The sequence below is a fragment of the Athene noctua genome, chromosome 1, assembly GCF_965140245.1.
Source record: "Athene noctua chromosome 1, bAthNoc1.hap1.1, whole genome shotgun sequence".
Classification (NCBI taxonomy): Eukaryota; Metazoa; Chordata; class Aves; order Strigiformes; family Strigidae; genus Athene; species Athene noctua.
Window position 1 is genome coordinate 291,663 of NC_134037.1, and position 20,897 is coordinate 312,559.

A 20,897-nucleotide genomic window follows, 5' to 3' on the forward strand; every position below is an offset into this window, starting at 1 on the left:
CAGGAGGGAGCTCCCTGGGCTCTAAACCACCGACGGGAAGGTCCTGTCAGCTGCCGTGGCGCAGGAGCACGGGGAAGCACAGAGGTTTGCTGGCCAGATCACCTGCCCCCAGCTGCCCCAGTGTTCCCGTGTTGTGGGGGAGCGCCCTGGCCATGCCCTGCACTGCAAGTCTTCCCTATTGAAGATGAAATCCGCCCTCCTGGTCCTGGCCACTTGTCTTGGCTTCTGCAGCTCAGCCCGAGCCTCACCAGCCCGGGTGGGTCCTTCCCATGTCACCTTTGAGCCCCTTCCCCGGTGGCCCTGAGCCCCCCAGCCCCTCTGTCCAGCCACTCTCCCATGACAGCGTGTCTAGCCCTGAATTAGTTTGGTCCCTGGATGGTCCAGGCTGGGCTCCTGCGGCTCTGCTTGGAGTTGGGAGCTCGGAGCCCTGCTCGGGCTGTTGCTGCGCTCAGAAACTCTGTGTGTGAGCTGATGCGTGTCCCTGGAATGGTGCTGACTAAAGCACCCAAGGAAAGGATGGTTTTCCTTTGCAGAAGTGGATTTCTTCTCAGGGCACCTTCCATTTGCTACCGGATGGGTTTGTCTCAGGAGCACTGAGGGGGCAGCTCAGTACCCGATGCTTCCTCCCTGCCATGAAAGTGCTGGCCAAGCTGCCCCCACATTTTGACTAAACAGACTGAATTGTCACAGAAATGAGCAGAATTATTTTCTCCAATCCTAAAGCATTTGTTATTTCTGAGTCCCCTCTAGTTTCCACGTGTTCCTTAGAACGGGGACAGCAGCGGTGCTGCAGAGCCTGGCAGGAGGGTAAATCCCAGTCCTGGGCAGTGCCTGGAGCTGCAGCCTCGGGGAGGCTGAGCCCAGAGTTCCACTTGGTGGAGTTAAAAATTGTTTGTCTGAATTGTCATGTGCCCACTGCCTTGCTCCTGCTTTGAAACATCAGTCTCGAGAGGGTTTGGCTTCAAACTTTCTTTCTGGTCATTAAAGTTTTTTGATAATCAGAGTTTTAGCACCAGTCTCTGTGGAGTCCCCGAAATGGCTCTGTCAGTGGTGATCTCACGTTCGTGATTTGTACTGAGATGTAACTGGGTTCAGACCATTTACCATGTGCTCTGTCGATGTTTTATCATTCTAGTCTTTAATGAAAGTGCTTTTTGGCGTGTGATGTGCCATACTAAAGGCCCTTATAGCTACAGTTACTGTCAATAACCTCCTGAAGCTCTTCCAAGAACAGAACCAGGAGTTTTGCTCAGACTTCCCGGCAGGTTCTGTGGTGGCAGCTCATCTCCACGAACGCCCAGGAGCTGTGATAGGGGGGGTCCTGGGGGCCTCTTTGGAGCGGGGCCCTCCACCGGGATGGTCAGTCCTGGGGCTGGGGGGTCAGTGGGAGACACCCCCGTCAACAACGGGGGCTGCTGCCCACGGGGCTTGTGACTCGCAAGGGGATCCTGGGGCAGGATCGACCACTGTGGGCTGCTTGGGGAAGGGAGGGGCTGGGCAGGCAGGAATGAGCGTGGGAAACAGGCATAAAAGGGGCTGGTTGTGTGGAAAAAAAAAAAAAATATATATATATAATAATGCATCACCACAAAGTGATCTTCTTTTCCATCTGCTTTCCCGGGTGTGTGGGCTTTTTCTACGGCACGCGGGGATGTGTGGGTCTGAGCACCAGCGAGGGGAAGGAGCAGCGCTGGGGGGGGGGGGGTCAGTGCAGGCTGGACTCAGTGAGCAGGCAGAGGGGTTTGGGAGGTGGGTTTTGGTGCGGCCTGGGATGGATCCTGGGGGGACCAGAGCTCTGAGAGCCAGTTACTGGAGGCAGCAGGAAGCCCATTGGGTGATGCGACAAGCTCATCTGCAGCCATGCAGGAGGCACAAAGGACCAACGGCAGGAGGAGTAATTTGATTAATAACCTGACCCAGCTACTCCTGGGCCCATCAGAAGAGAAGCATCAGTCCCTCAGAGGCCAATGTCCAAAAATCCAGAAAGACAAAGAGGCACCGGAGCAGGTGGGGGGACCCAAATCCCAGCCTCCCCCCATGCGCCTCCCGAGGCTGCCCCGGGACCACGAGCCCCATGGTCTGGGCATTAAACCCATCACCAGGGCTCGCCGGGAGCCCTCCGGGTCACCTCGTGCAGGATTTATTTGGGGATGCTTAGGGGAGGAAGAGAAGGTGGAAAAAGAGAGATATTAGATTTGGGGAGGAACAACTGTGGGAAATAGAAGGATAAGGGAATAAATGGGTCTATCTGCAAGTAAGGAGAGACTGGAGTGAGGGGCCCAAAACTGAACCCAGTCACAAGGGGCGGCCTCACCAGTGCTGAGTGCCCCTCGTGTGCCCCACAGCAGTGTGGAGCATCACGCAGCCGAGGAAGGGCCCAAGGATGCTGCGGTGGACTCACCTGGCCCTTGGCAGGATCCCCCCCGGCCTGAGACTCTGTCCCCATCTGGCTCCGTGTCCCCAGCCCGTGGCATCCCCCACCCCCACCCCAGCCACTCCCCACTGATCCCTGGTGGGGATCAGGACCCACAGCTTGGAGCCACTTGGCCTCAGAAGCGTGGGCTCATCACAGCAAGGACCCAGGCTGGGTCCCGTCCTGCAGCACCCCAGATATGGAACCAGTTATAAAAGCACAGCATCCCAGGCTGGAAAGGACCTCCGGGATCACCTGGTCCAACCTTTCTCGGCAGAAGCCCGGTTTAAAAGCCCCACACCCTGCCCAGCTGAATCAGTGTCCAAAGCTGGGGCAGCCACACGCTGCCCAGAGCCGGCCCAGGACTCACACCCGCACTCCCACCCCCCGACAGCTCTGGGAGCCCGTCACACACTGACACTGGCCACCAGCACCCCCCTGCCTGCACCCCTGGGGGGCTGCACCCATCCCACAGCCCCGCCTGCAGCACCCACGGGGTGAGCGCGCCCTGGAGCAGCGCCCACTGTCGGGGGGTGGCTGTGCCGCAGGAGACAGACAGACGGATGGACAGACTGACAGACGGACAGGCAGACCTTTGGAGAGTTTTATTTCCCCGCGGTGCCTTCAGGGAAGGGGTGGATGGGCAGCGCCCGCGTGGCTGGGGCCCAGTGCACGGGGCTGGGGGTGCAGAGGAGGTGGGAGCCCCCGGGGCGGGGGGCTCTGCGGATTGAGGGTCTCCCCGCTCAGTGCTGTGCCACCCCCTTCACTCCGCGGGGTCGCCCACGGCGCTGCACCGGTCACTGGCGCCTCCCAGGGAGTCCCCAGAGAGACTCTGTCCTGAGAGAGTCCGCGGCGCCGCTTCGATCGACACCTCCACCTCGATGCTGACACCTTCCCTGCAGACACACCCAGGGCCTGAGGCCGGGCCCTCCCCGCGTCCCTGCCCGGTGCAGATGCCGCGGGGACGCCGTTAGGGAGGGGAAAGGGACGTGCGGGTCCCCCGCCGGCCCAGCACAGCCGCTCACCCGCAGGACGCGTCGCTCGGCCCGACGGCCGCTGCGGCTGCCCGCCCGGCCCGCTGCCCCCGCCCAGCCCCTCGCCGGGGCACGGTGGCCGTGTCCGGGGCTCCGTCCTCAGCCGGCCCGGGGCTGGGCAGCACCGACCACAGCTCATTCACTGGCAGAGGGGGAGACAGCGCTGAGCACCCCCTTTGCTCCTCCTCAGCGCGGGGGGGCAGCACCCGCCACCCCCCAGCCACCCCGCAGCTTCCCCGCGGGGACGCGCGGCCCCGCAGAACCCACACGGGTCCGCAGGCAGCCCCGGGGACGCCGCAGGGACGTGAGGCAGGAGCGGGGCCCGCGGGGCCCAGGGGAAGGCAGGGGCCGGCGCAGGACTCACGCTTGCTCAGGTTCTCCAGCTCCACCACCCCGAGATCCCCCGGCGCGCCGCGGCCGCCCCCGCGGCGGCGACACAGCGACAGAACCAACACCCCGTAGACGTAGGTGAGCGTCAGGGGCACGCCGACTCCTGCGGGCAGACACGCAGCTACTGCCCGGCCCCCCCCGGGGGAAGCCCTGGCGCCCCAGAGCTCAGCCAGCCCCCCCACGGCAGCCCCCCAGGCCCCACTCTGCCCCCAGCCCCCCCGATGCGCTCACCCACGGTGACAGCCGTGATGATGGGGGACACGACGAGAGAGAGGAGGACGCTGCTGGTGACAGAGAGGCACTGCTGGCACCCCGACAGGCTGCTCCTCCGGCTCTGCCCCAGCACCTCCAAGAGAAGCAGGAGAGGTGTGAAGGGCCCTGCGGGCGCCTCAGCGCGCAGCCCCCGGGGACGGGGCCTCTTCCCAGCCCCGGCAGAGCTCCAGCCCCAGCCCCAGCTGCCCACGGTCTCCTCAGGGACAGGCAGCTGCCACAGTGCCACCACCACAGCTCGGGTGTCCCTGGGAAACACCCCCGGGCCCCCAGACACCTTCCTCCTTCCACCCACACTAACCCCCCCCTCCCGCTCTGGCAGAGGGTGCTGGGGGGGCCAGGCAGCAGCGAGGGTCCCCATGAGACCCTTCCCAGGACCCTGATAACCCCCCAGGATACTGGGGAGACACTGGGGTCCTGGTGGGCTCCTGAGGGTGATACTGGAGTCTGTGGGGTGGGGTATTGGCGGTTGGGGGGTGTTACTGGGGTCACAGAGGGAGCTGGCTGTGGGGACACAGGGGTGGCCCGGGGACACGTCGCCCGCAGCGGTGAGCACTGTGCGTCCGCCCGGGCTGTGGGAGCATGGGGACGCCAGGGCCCCCCGCCAGTACCTTCCTACCCATGTAGATGGGGATCCCAAAGGTAATGACAGGGACAGCGATGCCCGCGACGAGGGAGATCACCATAGGCGCCCCCAGCACCAAGCCCAGCTGGCACAGGAGCCTCCGGGTCCGTGACCAGGGCCTCTTCCCCCAGAAGGTGCAGCCAGAGGGGCTGCGAGGACAGAGCGGGGCTGGGCCAGCAGATCCTGCGCCGGGGCAGGCAGACAGCGAGCGGCACCCGCCCTGGCGCCAGGCCGAGAGCCGTGGGTCCCCCATCCCAGCTCAGGACCCCTCCCGTGGAGTGCTGACAGCCGTCCCCAGGCCCCCAGCCCCACCAGCCCCACCGCTCCCCCCACACAGCCCCGCAGCCGCAGCCCCAGCTGCTCACGGCCATGGCTCTCAGCGGGGCCTCGCTGCCCCCCAGCTCGCCCAGCTCAGCCCCCCGGCACAGCCTGCAGCCCCCGGCACAGCCTGCAGCCCCCGGCCCTGCGCTGACCTCAGGAAGTGCACGTCGGAGATCTCCCGCAGGCAGAGCCAGCAGAAGAGGCAGCCGCAGACGGGGCAGCTCATGCGGTTGCAGCCGCCGTCGTTGACCTTCGTGACGAAGGCGCTGCAGCGGGGACAGACCTTGATGTCCTCGGCCTCAGCTGTTGGGGGGAAGGAGACGAGGCGGGATGGGGTGAGCAGGACGGGACAGCGCGGGTCCATCCCTGCACCCTGCCCCAGGATGGCCACCGTGGTGTCCGGGTGAGCCGGGCACAGCACGGTCCTGCCCCACAACCCCGCTCGCCCCACGCAGGGCCCACCAGGCGTCTCCCAGCAGAGGCCACCAGCAGGGTCCCAGCTCCGCGTCCCCGCAGTGGGAAAGCTACAACGGCCCCAAGCGCGGCTCGGCCCTGCCAAACCCCCGCCCGGCCCGCTCCCACCCAGGCCAGAGTCTCACCGCAGGCCGAGGGCTCCGGCCGGGGGCTGGCCAGGCCGGGGGCCACCGTCGCGCAGGGGCTGTCAGGGTGCCAGGGCTGCCGGCAGTGGTAGCAGAACTCGGTGCCGCAGCCCTCGCGCCTGCAGGCGAGGCGGGGACACTCGGCACAGCCCTGGGCGATGACGGCATAGCTGCGGGGAGATGGCGCTCAGCACCGGGGGACGGCCGTGCCCTCCCTGCATCCCCACACGGCGCCCGGCCCGGGCCCTCCCCGGCACAGCCCGCCCGTCGCACGGCCCAGCACCCCCCCGCTTCCCAGGGGCCTGGAGCACCAACCCCGGCAGGGACACGGGGCTCCGCAGCTGGGACGGGGATCGGGACATCCCTGAGCAAACCCAACCTCGCATGGGACCAAGTCATGAAGGGACTGAGCCTGGAAGGCCGTCGCCTCCGAGGGCAGGGGGACCCACCCCAAACCCCCCGGCTCCGCGCACGGCAGCTCCTCACCTGCAGCCGGGCGCGGGGCACCAGCGGGTGCCAGGGTCGGCCGCCAGCAGCCGCCGCAGCAGGAACTCCTCGTACTTGTCGCGGAGGGCAGGCTCGGGCAGGAGGCGGTGGACATCAGCAGGCTGGAGCACGGCCGGGCAGTGCGGGCAGGCCACCGGCACGCGGCTCTCGCCGACGGCCAGGCACAGGTACCGCTCCAGGCAGCCCCGGCACGAGCGGTGGTGGCAGGAGGCCAGGGAGGGAAAGGCCTGGGGGGGCTGTGGCAGCAGGCACAGGGGACACTCCACCAGGTCCCCACCCTCGGCCAGGGGCAGCGCGACACACGTCTCCTCGGGTCCCTCCGGCTCCGGTTTTGGCGGTGTCACCCCTCCAACAGTCTGCGGCTCCTGCCCGAAGAAGCCCAAGAGACGGAGGGGCCCGGGCACCCGCGTGGGCCACGCCATGGTGGAGGCTATGGAGGGCTATGGAGGGCAGCAGGGAGGTGCCAGCCCCACCACGGCCCCCACGGCCGGGCTCCTACCTGGGCCTCAGGCAGCGGCTGAACCATCTCCAGCTGCGCTCGGTGCCACTCCCCTGCGACGGAACCGTCTGTGAGAGCGAGCTCCGGGCCCCCCCGGCCCCCCCGGCTCCCCCAGCCCCCAGGGCCGTCCGCTGGCCACATCACAGACGAGACCCTGGCAGCTCTGGGACAGGCCAAGCCCCGCAGCGCTCCTCACACCCCCAGGCCAGCCCCGTCCGGGCCAGCTGTCCCCATGGGCAGCGGGGCCAGGCCTAACAGCAGTGCTCTGGCCCCAACTTCAGCACGGAGACCTCAGCCCCCTGCCCCCTCGAGCTCCCACGGTCACGCCTTGCCTGGTCACCCCCAGCCGTTACGTCCAGCCCCGTCCCCACGTTGGCACGAAGGTCGCCGGTGCTGCAGCTGACCGGTCCCACGCTGAGCTGGGGCACCCACAGCCCATCCCCGGCCACCCACGTGCCCCCGAGCCAGCTCTGTTGTGCCCCATTCTCTTTCCTTCCATTCAGCATCAAAATCCAGAGACACAGGACCTCCCAGATTAACTCCCCGAGGCAGGCAGGACAACAGCAGGCCTTGCAAGGATGGCAGTGGCGAGACTGCGGCAACCAGTTTGCACACAGGGCAGCACAGTAACCACCCCCCTCACCACCCCGGCTCTCTGTGGCTCTCCTCTCCTCTCCAAGGAGGGACGTGGCTGAAGCTCTGACTTTCCACTGGAGTTCAAGTTCAGACACAAGCTCCTTAGCCCAACCTGCGTCGGGAAGGTCCCAGCGATGGCTACCTGGAGGGAGCCCAGAGGGAAACTTGGGGCAAATCAGAACTGCTCCTCAGGGTTATCTCCCAGGAGAGCAGGGAACCTCCCGCTGCCACAGAGAAAGCGCTTCCCACCGAGGCTGGGCCCTGCACTGTCCGGGGGGGCAGAGCTCCTCCACATGCCCTCCCAGGGCAGCAGGACCCGGCGCCTCATCCCAAGGATGCTTCCCCTCGTCCCGAGTGCTGCGCTAAAACCTGCCTCAGCCGAGCTGCTGCCGAGTTTATAGAAGAGCCAATGGAGCCGAGGGACTCAAGAGCCAGTTCATTAAGTGACCAGAAGCCCAGTGATTGCAGGAGAGAGGAGGTAAATCTGTCAGTTCTCCCTCACACAGAGTTCACGAGTCCATGGCCACGCCTCAGTCCCTCCCGAGAGCAGGGCCGGTCCCTCCACCCCTCTCCTTGCTCCTTCCCTATCCATACCCCAAAGAGCAGCACCCTACACTTCACACCTCCCCAGCATCGCTGCACCCCTCCACCTCCACCAGCCCCCGGTGCTTTTGCCTCTGGGCACAGCTGGAGCAGCAGCGCCGGCACGGGAAGAGGCAGATATTAGCGGCAGCTCGGGTGAGACCGAGGAGACGATCACATCTGCTCTGCTGGGGACCAACAAGGTGCCACGCGTGTCACCCCAGGTGACAAAGCACCTCCCAGTGAGGTGGTAACCAAAGAGCTCACGGAAACTGGGCTGAGATTGGATGGAAGTGGTTGTTAGAGAGCCGGAGGTTCCGCAGGAGGAGAGCCGGGAGGAACGTGCTCCAGCGCAGGGGAGGGACTGAGCAGCCGGGGCTGCACGGCACCAGCCAGGGCTCAACCCGCCCCGTCCGCTGGCCCCGAGGTACCTGTCAGCGGGGGATCATCGCGGACGGCACGGCATGGCCACGGCTCCCTGGGACAAACTCCAACACATTCAGCTCCCCCGGGGAACCTGCAAATAAAACAAAAAGCATCCGTGAAGGGGCTCAGCGGAGCAGCTCACGCAGCCTGGACGTGTCAGAGTGTCAGAGCTCTCTAACGGGGAGAGGAGTCCTGCAGGCGGGGACCACGCCCAGGGCACGGCCCCGGCACCAGAGGGGACAAGTCAGAGCCGAGCTGCTGCCCCCCACCCCCAGCGACGCGGCAAAATAGTCCTGCGCAGGGTAAAGGGGGCTCTTCTCTCCACAAGGCCCTGGATGTCCCTGGTCTGGGGTATCCCGAGGATAGCAGGGACGGGAGCTGCCGGAGGCCCAGCAAAGCCGAGGGCAAGCGACGGCACAAGACGGCCAAGCTTGCCGGGGAGCAGAGGGCTGCGAGCGCCCGCGCTGGGGGTCACCACAGCGTCCCCGGGGCCCGGCAGGGTCGGAGCGTGCCCGGGAGCTGAGCCACACAAACCGGGGCAGATCTTGTGGGAACGGGGGTTATGAACCGCAGGCAAGACCGGGAGCTCCGCTGCACCGGGGCCCATCACCCACGCCAGCTCCCGGTAGAACCGGGCCATAGGGCTCAGCCCTGCGGCCCCGTGACTGCGGAGACAGCGCCGGCACAGGAGCCACGGCACGGCCACGGTGCCCCGACACCGGACATGTTCCGTCCCCTGCAGCCACGTCCCGCTGGGGCCACCACGGTCACGGAATGATTCGGGTCCCCCCAAGGGGTGTCCAGTCCTGCCTCCCGCCCCGCTCGGGGCCAGCAGGGTCTTGGAAACCCCCGAGGATGGCACAACCTCTGCGGGCAACCTGACCGTGACGGGCTCGTTCCGCTCCCCAGGACAGCCCGGGGCAGCGGGACCGCGCTGGGCGCCTCCCAAGGCCGGTTTCGGCCGCCGCCGGAGGTCAGAGCGCGGGCGGGACCGTGACTCCGCACTCCCAGAGCCCCAGGGCCCCCCCCGGCCGAGGGGCCGCGGTGACAGCCCGCTCGCGGCTCCCCCCGTGTCCTCCTGCCCCCCCGGGCCTCCCGTCCCAGGGCAGCGCCGGCCCCGCAGCCCCGCCCGGGATCCCCGGAGCTCTACGAGCCCACCCGGGCGCTGCCGGTCCCGGGGCTCCGCGGGGCAGGGGCCGGCGGGGGTCCCGCTCCGGTGCTGCGCGGATGCCCCCACCCCGGCGGGGACCCCCCCGGCCGCCGGCGCTGCCCCGAGCAGGGCCGGGACGGGCAGAGCTGCCGGCGGACACCGATACCGGCCACCGACTCACCGAGCCCCGCCCGCGGCCGCCCGGAGCGGGGCCGGGCCCGGCGGGGGAAGTCGCCGCAGCCTCCCCGATCCCGGTCCCGGTCCCCGCGGCGCCGATCGCGCCGTCGCCTCCCCGCTGCCCTAGAAGGGGCGGGGTCTGTCTCGGGAGGGGCGGAGCCACGGCTGACCCCGCCCCTCCCGGCCCCGCGCTCCCGCCCGAGGGGACCGGCCCCCGCCCCCCGTCCGCCCTTCGCCGCACGCCGGAGGCACCGGCGCGGTGCCGGGGGGGGGGGGGGCACTGACAGCGACGGACCGCCGCGCCCACTTCCGGGTGCCCGGTGCACTTCCGGGGCGCCGCGCCGCTTCCGGCGCTGGCCCCGCCCCGCGGCGGCCGGAAGCGGAAGTGGCCGGTCGAGGCGGGGCGGCGGCGGCCGCCCCGGGCTGGCGGGGGCGGCTGGCGGGCCGCGGGCGGGCAGGCGGCGGGGCCGGGCCGGGGCCGGGGCCGGCCACGATGCCCCGGCGGAAGCAGAGCCACCCGCAGCCGGTGAAGGGTGAGTGCGCGGCGGGGCCGGGGGGCGGCGGCGGCGGCGGCCCGGCCGTGACCCGCGGCGCTCGGTGTGTTGCAGCGGACGCCGAGGACGGCCCCGAGGAGACGGCGGGAGCGGCGCTGGTGCTGCCCGGCGACCTGCTGCTGGGCCGCGGCCTGGCCTTCGAGAAGGGACCGCCAGGTGCGTGCCGCCGGCCTGGCCCCCCCCCGCCCCGCTCCGGGAGCGCCGCCGGCCCGGGGACGCGGCCCGGCCCCGCCGGTACCGGCCCCCGCGCTCGGCCCCATCTGGCAGCCGCCCTCCCTGGGAACGGCCCCGCCCGGTGGCTGCTCCGTCCGCGGGCGCGTTCCCCGTCCCGGATCGCCTCCCGCGGGGTGAGGCCCCGGCACCGACCGACACCCCCCGCCCCATCCCGAGCGCTCCCTCCCGTTAAGGCCGCCCCGCCCCCCCGGGCACGTCGTGCCCCCACGTTTGGTTTGGGGCTGCGGGGACCCCGGGGCTGGCAGGCCGCCCCGCCGCACGCCGGAACTGCCACCGGGCTCGTCCCCGGAGCCGCCCGCACCGCTCTGCCTGGGAGTCCCCGGTTCCCCCCGGCCGCCGGGTCACGCCTTTGCCGCTCCCCACCGGGAGCCGAAGTCCCGCCCCAGCCGTGGGGAGCGGGGCCGGGGCTGGGTCCCAGCCCCGCCGCTGGCCGGCCCGCCGCGCTCCGAGGCAGCCCGAGGAGCTGAGGCGGCTGCGGCGCCGTCCCGGTGCCTGGCGAGGACCGGCGGGAGCATCCCCCGGTGGTGACCGGTGTGCGGGAGCGGGGGGGCGCAGACCGGCCGAGCCCCGCAGCCCTGCCCCCCCGGGGCTGTCGGGAGAGCCGTCGCCCGCTGCATCCTCATCCTCACGCCGTCTCGCCCGGGCAGCTCTGGGGACGCGGTGGCCCCGCGGGCCGGCACGGCAGGGCCGAGGGTTGCCCCGGCACTAGCCACAGGCCCTCGCAGGATGCCCCGAACTGGCGTGTGGAAGGGGGGCGGAGGCCAGAGGGGCCACCCCGTCCCCGCAGCGCGGGAGCAGCCTCCCCACCGGCGCTGCGGGAGTGGGCGCAGCCGGGGGGCAGCAGCGGAGGGGACGGCCCGGCCGTGTCCCCGGGGCAGCCGCTGGGTCTCGCAGGGCCCAAGGCCCCGGGTCAGGCGCAGCACGGGGACAGCGGGGCACTGGCCCGGGGGCACACCTGGAGCACGGGGCCAGGCTGGGGCAGTGGGAGGATGGGCCTGGGCCCGGCCGGGAAGCAGAGTGCCCTCTGAGAGCCGGGCACAGCCTCTGCCCCCTGCCATGGGCAGCGGCGCTCCGTGGGGCTGGGGAGGGGCCGTTTTCCTGCGTGATGGAGCCCTGCGGTGTCACCCGTGGGAGCAGAACCAGCCCCTGGGGCTGGGGCAGAGTGTGTGGGGGGGGGGGCCCAGAGCAAGCGCGAGGGCACCCAGCCCCCTGCCTGGGCCAGGCCGTGCTCGACCCCGTCCCAGCGGCCGGCCCCGGGAGCACTGGTGTGTGCCGGCCGCCCCCACGCCCCCTCCGCCGCGCTGGGCTCTGGCTGTGCGCGGGGCAGAGGGTCCCCAGCGCCTGGGACGGGACCGGCCGAGCGGGGGGCTCTGGGCGCTGCTGGGGCGGGCGCAGCTGCCCGTCCCCTCCCCAAGACGGGCGCTGGTGGCACGAGCGGAGGGGCCGTGCTGACGCCACCACGTCCCCGCGGTCTCCTCAGCAGACACCTTGGTGGGGAAGATCGCCATCCCGGCGTACGCCCTGAGCGACGACGACTGCTCCTCCGGCTACCAGCAGCTGAGCGTGGAGAGCGACCCTGAGGAGGGTGGGGAGCCCGGCCCCGCGGCGCTGCCCTGCCGCCAGTGCGGGCTGCAGCTGGCTGCCAGCCTCGGGCAGAGCTGCCTGCAGTGCGCCGGCGCCGAGGGGGGCCGCAGCCAGCGCATCGTCTACTCCTGCCAGCTCTGCCCCTTCGCCTCCCACTACTCCAGCCACCTCAAGCGCCACATGAAGACACACAACGGGGAGAAGCCCTTCGCCTGCCCGCAGTGCGCCTACGCCTCGGCCCAGCTGGTGAACCTGACCCGGCACCTGCGCACGCACACCGGGGAGAAGCCGTACCGCTGCACGTGCTGCAGCTTCGCCTGCAGCAGCCTGGGCAACCTCAAACGCCACGAGCGGGTCCACAGCCAGGACAAGCCCTTCCAGTGCGCCGCCTGCGACTATCGCTGCAACCAGAGCCGCAACCTGAAGCGGCACATGCTCAGCCACCGCCTGCCCGAGGGCGAGGGGCCGCACCGGCGGGAAAAGGACCCAGGTAAAGGGCTGGGGGGAGTGTGGGGGCCCCCCCGGGGCTGGGGAAGGGGTGAGGCGCTGCGTGCCGCCGAGCCGGGGTCTCCTGGCAGAGCCGAGCCCTGGCCTGTGGCGCAGCCCCGCTCACAGCCCTGTTTGTGTTTGTCCCCAGAGCCGCTGCTGCCGGAGCTGAGCCTGCATGTGGGCAGCGGCAGCGGCCCCTTCCTGCCCGGCTGCGCTCGGCTGCGGGGCGAGGAGGCGGCCGCGCTGCCCGAGCTGCTCTTCCCCTTCACGTGCCGCATGTGCGGGCTGGTGCTGGACGACGGGTTCGCGCAGGATGAGGGCCTGGCCGAGCAGGTCTGCGGACGCTGCAGCCTGGCGGTGCTGGGCACCGAGCCGGGCGCCAGCCCCCGCAAGGGTGCGGGGGACAAAGGCTTCGCCTGCAGCCTCTGCCCCTTCGTCACCCACTACCCCAACCACTTGGCGCGGCACATGAAGACGCACAGCGGGGAGAAGCCCTTCGCCTGCCCGCTCTGCCCCTACGCCTCCGCCCACCTCGACAACCTGAAGCGGCACCAGCGGGTGCACACGGGCGAGAAGCCCTACAAGTGCCAGCTCTGCGACTACGCCTGCGGCAACCTGGCCAACCTCAAGCGTCACGGGCGCATCCACTCGGGCGACAAGCCCTTCCAGTGCAGCCTCTGCAGCTACAGCTGCAACCAGAGCATGAACCTGAAGCGGCACATGCTGCGGCACACGGGCGAGAAGCCCTTCCAGTGCCGGGACTGCTCCTACACCACCGGCCACTGGGACAACTACAAGCGCCACCAGAAGATCCACGGCCACACAGCTGAGAGCTGGGTGAACCCGCGCAATGCCAAAGCCCTCCTGGCCCCTCCAGCCGTGGGCACGGCCCTGCCCTGAGACAGCACTTAAGCCCGGCTGCGGGGGTGGCCCCACCAAGCCCTGCCTCGGGACTGGGGTGCCGCAGCCCCGGGGCCCCCCCTAGCCGCGGCCCCCTGCCCTCCCTGGGGGAGGGACGGGCAGCAGACTCCTGGGGGGCTCAGGGCTGCCTTAGGCGGGGGTCTCCAGCAGCCCTATCCCACCCGGGCAGGGCGAAGCCACAGCTGGCAGCTCGGGTGCCTGCCCCAGCAGCAGGGGGGGCCGAGCTGCCTGTTCCTGCCCCTCGGAGCCTTCCTCTGCCGGAGTTCGGGGGGAAGGGGGAAACGGGACTGGTTCCATGGCTGCTGCCATGCCGGTCAGTGTAATTTATATTGTGTATAAAAGCATTAAACAGTCAGTTTTGTTATCTGCTATTCTCCCTGGGGGCCTTGTTCTGCTTCAGGAGAGGCCAGCGCGGTGGGCAGGGTGGGGCGGGACAGCAGCCACCCCCCAACAGACAGCCCGGTACCAATCAGGATCCATTTTAATCATCATTGCAGTGTGTAAACATCGGTTACTGTCCATTAATGCTCTGGTCGGTCTGAGCAGCAGGAGATAACGTGGTTACAAGCCTAGATTACGCTGGAGTCTATGAGCGGGTTAGAGGGGGGGCTCTGCACAGAGCCCCCTCGAGACAGTTTACTGCAGCCTGTCTCTGAGCAGAAACCTAAACGCTAATTTGGCATTATGGAGCCTCACCAGGGCCGCTCGGTGCCCCCTGCCCCAGCACCCCCCCGGCACAGCTGGGCGCTCGGGCCAGGCCCTCCCAGCTGGGGAGGGGGCAGCTCTGCCCCCCACGCTGGGCCAGGCTCTGCGACGCTGCTCCAGGGCTCGGCCTGGGCACGCTGCTCGGGTCGGGCTGGTGGCACCCCGGGAACAAGCCCTCTCCCAGCTGGAGCCAGCAGCGGGAGGAGTTCAGCTGCCCCCACCCCGAAGGCAACGGTGGGCCGGGGGGGAGCTCCCCAGCCCCGGGGAGTTGGGGGGGGGAAGGTGGATGTAGCAGGTGAGAGGCATGTTGATTGCAACCTGGCTGCAGGTCGTACATTCCTCAGCGAAGGCCACGGGGGGCCGGGGCTGTCCTAGGGAGGGGGGGGGCACTACAGATCTTCATCACCAATGCCCTCGAAGGCGTAATTGCCGTGGAAGTCGTTAGCGCCCACGTCGTTAGCAGAGCTGGAGTGGCTGATCCCTCGCAGGCTGACCGAGGTGAGCTTGCTCTGCGGAGAGGGGGATGTCAGGGAGGAGCAGGACCCCCATTTCTCCCCCCCAGCCCTGCTCAGTCCGAGGGGGGCAGCACCCACACGCAACTCACCGAGAGTTTGGCCATGGGCTCCCGCGAGGCGTCAGGCGAGTCCTGCAGGGACAGCACAGTGGACCACGCCACCCCCCTGCCCTTGCCCACCGCTGCCCTGCTGCCACCAGCCCAGGCCGCCGTCCCTTCCCGCTCCCAGGGGTGGGTCCGGGCCCCTTTTCTCCTCCCAGGGCTACAGGAGGGGGGTGCCGCAGCCCCGATATGCTCTGGGCTTGCCCCAGTCCCCCCCTCCCCACTGATAGCCCTGCCATGGCAGGGGGGACGCTGGTACCCGACAGGCAGCGAAGCCCCCGGTCACACTCGTGTCCCGGGGCCGCAGGGTCCCACTCACCAGCAGCGGGGGCGATTTCACGGCCTGCTGGCTGTCCGAGCGCCGCAGGGCGCCGTTCACCCGCCGGCGAAACATCTGCAAGGGAGGAGCTCGGCTCAGCGGGAGGGTCCCCACGGGCAGCTCCAGGGGTTCGGGGGGGGCCCTGGGGATCCTTCAGCTGGCCCCATCCTGAGGAGAGCCAGAGGGGCAGGAGGGGGATCCCAGCCCAGGGTCAGTGTCCAGCCCCAACCCTCACCTTGCGGATGCTGCCTCCAGACTTCTTAACCATCAGCTCATCCACCATGGACTGCAGACAGATGCTCAGCATGATGGCCTGCAAGGGAGAGACGTCAGCAGGCCCTGCACCCCCCGCATCACCCCCCCACCCCACAGCACCCCTGTGACCCCCCCGCAACTCCCCCACACCCCTTGCAGCAACCCCACACCCCACAGAACCCCCACGCCCCTGGCACGCAGGCAGCCCTACCTGCGGGCTGGTGATGGTCACCCACTGCAGCCGGTCCTTGCTCATCAGATACTCGAAAGCCAACTCCAGCTTCACCTCGGACTTCCCCGGGCTGCTCCCCGAGGGGCCGTTGCTCATCGGCACCTGCGAGGGCGGGCGCTGAGACTGGGAGCCGACACGGGGACACGGGGCAGCCCCCGACACCCTGCCCCGCTCCCACTGCCCGTCTGCCCCCACCGCAGCAGGTCCCCTGAACATCCTCGTACCCACGACCCCCTCAGCCCCAAAGCGCAACTCAGACCCTCCCCAGCGGGGCTGGAAGCCTGGGGGGAGCTGCCCGGTCCCCCCAGAGCCCTCCCTGCTCGCCCGGAGCGCGGCACTCACCGAGGACGTGACCCGCCAGCACCGCATGCGCGTCACCTTGAAGCTGCCCTCCTTGATCTGCTCGCTCGGCAGCCGCACCTGGAAGTTGAGCTCATTGTTGCCGGCGCTGACGACGACATGGCATCCCTTCTCGGGGAAGTCGGTGACGCAGGGGTCGAACTTGAGATAGCCGTAGTACTTCAGGGTCTGCGCCAGGCGGATGAACTGCGGAGCAGAGCCAGGGGAGCTCAGCCCCGACGGCCGCCTTCCTGCCACGGACCCAACACACCCACGGGGCTGGCCCGGAGCTGGGGCTGCTCCCGCCGCAGCACCCTGCCCTCCCCTACCTCCTTCTTGGAGACTTTTTCCTGCAGGGATTTCAGCTGCCGGTGCTGTTCCTTGTTGACAAGGATCCATCCGTGCTCGATGTCTGACACCGTCTACCAGGAGCGGGGGCCAGTGAGCAGCAGGGCCCAGAGCCGCCCAAGGCCCCCGAGCGGCCGAGACCCCAGCTGTAGCCGAGGGGTTCAGTGCCCCCCCCAGCCCCCCCCACTGGGCCGCACCGACCCTCACCTGCGCGTACAGCAAGTTCAACCCCACACGATGCTCCATTACATCATCATCATAAGAGGAGTCCCAGTAGCTAGAAGGGAACCACATGGGTCAGCCTATTCCCCAGGTCCTAACAGTGATCAGGAGAATCTCCCCTCCCAAGCTGGGGCGAGGCGCCGGGCTGGCTCTCTGGCCAGCTCCCCTGGTAGCCATCGGTGGCCATTCCCCACGTTTCTTGTGTCTGGGAACGTGGGAACAGGCCAAGCCCAGCAGGGCAGCCCGGCCCCGGAGTCGTGGCCCCACTCAGGTGTGTTCCTGGGGGCCAAAGCACCCCGCGGGTGGGGATGGCAGGAGGGGAGGGGTTCCTCTGCAGAGCAGGGAGCCCCGGACCCCTCCCCGCTGCTCCAGCCTCGCTGGCCCGGCCACTCACCCACCTCTTGCGCAGGATGATCCTGAACTCGGGGTTGTGCAGGCTGGTGACGGACACGTACGGCAGCTCGAACTCCTGCAGCTTCCGCACGACTGCGGGGAAACAGCAGCTGAGGGGCAGCTCAGGGCGGCGGGGGCCCACCGGCCCCCCCAGCCAGGGCAGGGCGCAGGGCAGGCGTCCCACCGCAACCCTTGTGGGGCTCCAGCTCCTACTCACAGGAGAAAGCCCCATCCTTGGTCTCTCTCACTAGGAAGAGGCTGAAGTAGCCGACCAGGTCATCCGGCAGATCCAGCTTGGAGGCCACAGCCTGGGAGGGAGAGCAGGAGGTCACCACTTCCCGCGGAGAGGCAGCGCTTCCACACCCTCACCCCGCGCAGGACCCAGCCTGCGCGTTCTGCAGCCTCCCCGCAGCAGGAGCGCAGCGCCTCTGCTGCGCGGGGGGAAAAGCGGGGCCCTGGGGCATCACGGGGAGCTTCCCAACACGGATCTGCGCCCCAAGAGGGGCACGAGCACGTCGGCGCACCCCTTCCAGCTCCATGGCTCTTCACCCCCCCGAGACAGCCCCGCTCTGGGGTAGAGATGTGGCGGGGGGGCCGGGGGGCTGCCGGGCCGAGGGAACTCCCGCACGGAATGCGGCAGGAGCAGCTCGTCCCACCCAGCGCGAGAGCTTTGGCACCTCAAGAACATCCTCTGTCTGGTCCGAGGTCAGGATGGTGACCTTGACCTTCTGGCCGTTGGAGAGCAGCACCTCCAGCACCACCTCCTCCGTGGGGATCTGCTGCGTCTCCTGGAGAGAGAAGCAGGATTGGGCACCCCGGGCCCTCCGCCACCACCCGCCCTCGCCCTGCGGAGGCTGCCCCGCCGCCCGGGGACCCCGGCACACGCCCCCCGGCCCCCCACCTGCTGGGCCTTGCGCAGGAAGCTGTTGAAGGTCTCGCTGCCTCCCAGCGTCGGGTCCTGCCGCACTGCAGGTGGAAGGCGAGCGAGGAGCCAGGAGTTACGTGGGAAGGCGCAGGGGCCCACGCCGGCGCCCGGCCCCTCTGCAGCCCCTCGGTCTGCCCCAGAGGAAGTGTGTGCTGCGGGCAGGGCCTGCGCTTGGGCAGCCACAGGCTCCCCACAGGCACCGGCAGGTCTCAGGGAAGGGGAAGGGACGGGGGAGCCGATGTCTGGTGGACAAGGCTGGTTAATACCAGGGCAAGACTGGGAGAACCAAGGAGCCACAGCGACGGGAGCAGCGTGGGGAAGAAGATGCGGGCAGGGGACAGCCAGCCCTGGGCCACAGCGCGGGGCAGACCCAGCTTACCAGCCTGCATGTATTTCTCCAGCTGTTCCCGTCGTTGCTCTACCTCGGCCGGGGTGAGGGTGAAGATCTTCTTCGGGGGAAAGGCTGGGACCACGTTAGCGCCATACTCCTTCCGTAACTGGGAAGAGAGCAGAGCGCTGCGAGAGCCTCCAGGGAGACAGCGGCTACTCCGACCCCCACCCCGGCTGACTTCTAGGCCCCAGCAAGGGCAGCGGAGAGCTCGCCCGCGTTCCTCATCCCAGCGGGCAGGCAGCGGTTTGCAAGAACTCAGCTGGGGTGTCACAGAGCAGGAGGGGAGGCCCGAACCCAATGCCAAGGAAACGACACCCTGGCCGGCCCTGCAGGCAGCACACGCCTGCTCGCAGCCAGCACAGCACCCGACGGCAGAACCTGGGGTCCCACGGCACCCAAAGGCAGACCCCAGGGCACAGCGGGAGAGGGGCCAGCGGGCAGCAGCTCCCAGTGCCGCTGTCGATGGCTGCCTACCTGCTCGTGCAGCCCCAGGAGCTGGCTGTAACGCACTCGGCAGTGCAACACCCCGTTGACGTGGATGTTGTAGGCCTGCGGGGAGAGATGCCAGGTGAGTACAGCATCAGCACGGACGGTCCCCGGGTGCTGCTCCTCTGCAGACACGTCGGCGCCGACCTGCAGCCCAGCAGATATGGCCAAATCCGCTCAGGGAGTACCAGCACATCCAAGATATGTGTCTGACAGGCACCGGGAACATGTAACCCAGCCCCGGGGAGAGCACGGAGCCACGCTGCAGCCCCGTGGACACGGCTGTCCCCAAGTCAGTGGGAAGGACCCCCCCCTCCCCGCTCCCTGCAGCAAGGAGAGGTGGCAGCAGCGGCTGCTCTCCGCTCTGCAGGCCCCACCACGCATTTGAGGAGCCAGCATGGCCACCTGGGCCAGTGGAACAGGAACCCAGCCGCTGACAGCCGCGTGGCCGGGACGTTCCCACCGCCAAAGGCAGAGGGTCTGGGCTCGCTCCACCTCCTCCTGGGGCGCGTGGCCACAGCCAGCCCTCACCATGGGCCACAAGGCGGGGGACTCCCTCCTCGCGTGCCGCCTGCTTGCCCCAGCGCTACTGGGGCGCTGGTTGAGGACAGGACAGCGCTGTCCCCTCCGTGCCGGAGCAGGTCCTGCCGTCCCAGAAGGGTGTTGGGAAGGGCAGGGGGACGCGGCCGTGCCTCCAGGCAGCGACCGCAGCCCAGGCAGGAACCTCCTGCGGCCGCGAAGCCCCAAGCATCCCCCAGCCCCTGAAAGCTGGTGCTGCCGGGGTCAGCACAGGCCCCTGCACGCCCTGCAGCTTCTCACACCACCTTCCAACCCAAAGGCACGGCCGGGCTGCGCCGGGACCCCACTGAGGGCCTGGGGCACCGCGCGGGACGCCGACACCGGCCCGGCCTCTGCTCAGGGCCTCTCTGCGGGGCCACCACCAGCTCCTGCCCAGCCCCAGGGCCGCAAACGGGCTTAGCGCTGGCGATGCCCTTCCCCGCCCAAGGGGACACCCCCCGCCATCGCGACACCCGAGGGCAAAGGGCATGGGGAGGGCCAGGGCCCTATGCGCTGCGGGCGCAGCCACCGGCGGGTCACCGGGTCCCTTTGCAGCCCCTCCTGGGCTCGCCGCTGCCGTCCGTGCCCCGCCGTGCTGCCTGAGGGGCCCGGGAACACCCCCCGGAGAGGGGGCTCGGCAGAGGGGGCTGGCGAGGGGGCCACAGGCGCGGAGGAGACGGGGATCCACAGAGCCCAGAGCGGGGGCAGCACAGGCCTGGCCCTGTACCTCGGGGCAGCGAGCCCCGGGCAGCAGGGGGGTGGCCTCGGTACTCCCGGGGAGCCGGCGGGCCACGGCCCCGCAGCAGCGTCTGTCCGGGCGCCCCGAGGACCCGCTCCCGGGGGAGCTGCCAAGCCCGAGGGCGTTCACAGCGCGCCGAGCAAAACAGGAAGCCGGGACGGATGGACGGACGGACAGAGGGACGGGCCGGCGGGCCAGGATGCGCCGGGCCCCGGGGACAGGACGGGGCCCTGCCCGCAGCGCACCGGGACAGCCGCCCCCGGCCCCGGGCGGGCTCCGGGCACCCTCCGAGCTGGGGCCGCACGCCAGGACCGTTCCCCCCCGCCGCCCCGAGCCCGTCCCGGCTCCGGGACAGCGCGGCCCGGGGCACCGGCCGCGGGTTTGTCCGCCTGGCCCGGCCCCGCTGCCGCTCAGAGCCGCCCGCGGCCGCCGCCGGGACCCCACCGGGCAGCGGCAGCGCCCGCCCCGGGACGGCGGACCCGGCCCGGCCCCCGCTGGGCGTTAACGGCCGCGGGGGCCCCCCCCGGAGCCGAGGCACCCCGCTCCGCCCCGCGGGACAGCTCCGCTCCGGCCCCGCTCACCACGTAGGCAGCGCCGCCGTCCCCGGCGCGGGTCTCGGTCTCGGGGATGGAGAAGTGCATGGCGGGGCCGGGGCCGGGCCGGGTCGCGCACCCCCGCTACCTGCCGCGCGCCGCCATGTCGGGCCGGGCGCTCCCCGGCGCCGCCCCGCGGGGCCCCCGCGATGGCGCGGCCGGTGGAACCGCCCGCCGGGGCCGGCCCGGCCGCCCGCCCCGCCCCGCTCGGACCCCGCTGGCGGGGCTCGGCCGTGCCGGTGAGCCCCGCGCCCCCCCGCCCCCCGGGGGCAGCCCCGTGCCAAGCGCCCGGGAACGTCCCGGCGACACCCGGGAGCGGAGCCCGGCGGTACCGGCCGCGCGGGGAGGGGCGGGGCAGCGCGGGA

At 69.9% G+C, this 20,897-nt stretch overlaps 3 protein-coding genes across 9 annotated transcripts; 1 reads left to right on the top strand and 2 right to left on the bottom strand.

Moving 5' to 3' along the window:
* Nucleotides 1-3,003: 3,003 nt before the first annotated feature.
* Nucleotides 3,004-9,879, bottom strand: LOC141955144 (E3 ubiquitin-protein ligase RNF19B-like). 3 transcript variants are annotated; one of them, XM_074895139.1, is made up of 11 exons: nt 9,634-9,879; nt 8,308-8,393; nt 6,659-6,711; nt 6,139-6,589; nt 5,653-5,822; nt 5,206-5,356; nt 4,719-4,881; nt 4,069-4,183; nt 3,812-3,940; nt 3,439-3,589; nt 3,004-3,309 (listed from the first exon to the last, which is right to left on the bottom strand). In XM_074895139.1, the coding sequence occupies exons 4-11, from the start codon at nt 6,579-6,581 to the stop codon at nt 3,177-3,179; spliced, it is 1,455 nt and encodes a 484-aa protein (XP_074751240.1). In that variant the 5' UTR covers nt 6,582-6,589; nt 6,659-6,711; nt 8,308-8,393; nt 9,634-9,879; the 3' UTR covers nt 3,004-3,176. The 3 variants fall into 3 exon arrangements, with proteins under 3 accessions (XP_074751240.1, XP_074751242.1, XP_074751239.1); XM_074895141.1 differs by having other exon boundaries at nt 6,139-6,524; nt 9,634-9,878; XM_074895138.1 differs by having other exon boundaries at nt 6,139-6,711; nt 9,634-9,878.
* A 168-nt stretch (nt 9,880-10,047) lies between these two features.
* Nucleotides 10,048-13,766, top strand: ZNF513 (zinc finger protein 513). Of its 3 annotated transcripts, none has more exons than XM_074895149.1 (4): nt 10,048-10,162; nt 10,238-10,339; nt 11,898-12,491; nt 12,639-13,766. In XM_074895149.1, exons 1-4 carry the CDS (start codon nt 10,123-10,125, stop codon nt 13,388-13,390), a joined length of 1,488 nt encoding a protein of 495 aa, XP_074751250.1. In that variant the 5' UTR covers nt 10,048-10,122; the 3' UTR covers nt 13,391-13,766. The 3 variants fall into 3 exon arrangements, with proteins under 3 accessions (XP_074751250.1, XP_074751251.1, XP_074751249.1); XM_074895150.1 differs by having other exon boundaries at nt 11,901-12,491; XM_074895148.1 differs by having other exon boundaries at nt 10,108-10,339.
* A 114-nt stretch (nt 13,767-13,880) lies between these two features.
* Nucleotides 13,881-20,705, bottom strand: SNX17 (sorting nexin 17). Of its 3 annotated transcripts, none has more exons than XM_074895160.1 (15): nt 20,521-20,705; nt 18,667-18,705; nt 18,145-18,262; nt 17,742-17,806; nt 17,518-17,628; nt 17,058-17,148; nt 16,846-16,933; nt 16,433-16,502; nt 16,207-16,299; nt 15,881-16,084; nt 15,518-15,640; nt 15,287-15,364; nt 15,052-15,126; nt 14,721-14,762; nt 13,881-14,625 (listed from the first exon to the last, which is right to left on the bottom strand). In XM_074895160.1, exons 1-15 carry the CDS (start codon nt 20,578-20,580, stop codon nt 14,506-14,508), a joined length of 1,377 nt encoding a protein of 458 aa, XP_074751261.1. In that variant the 5' UTR covers nt 20,581-20,705; the 3' UTR covers nt 13,881-14,505. The 3 variants fall into 3 exon arrangements, with proteins under 3 accessions (XP_074751261.1, XP_074751253.1, XP_074751269.1); XM_074895152.1 differs by having other exon boundaries at nt 18,631-18,705; nt 20,521-20,703; XM_074895168.1 differs by lacking the exon at nt 18,667-18,705 and having other exon boundaries at nt 20,521-20,704.
* Nucleotides 20,706-20,897: the final 192 nt, after the last annotated feature.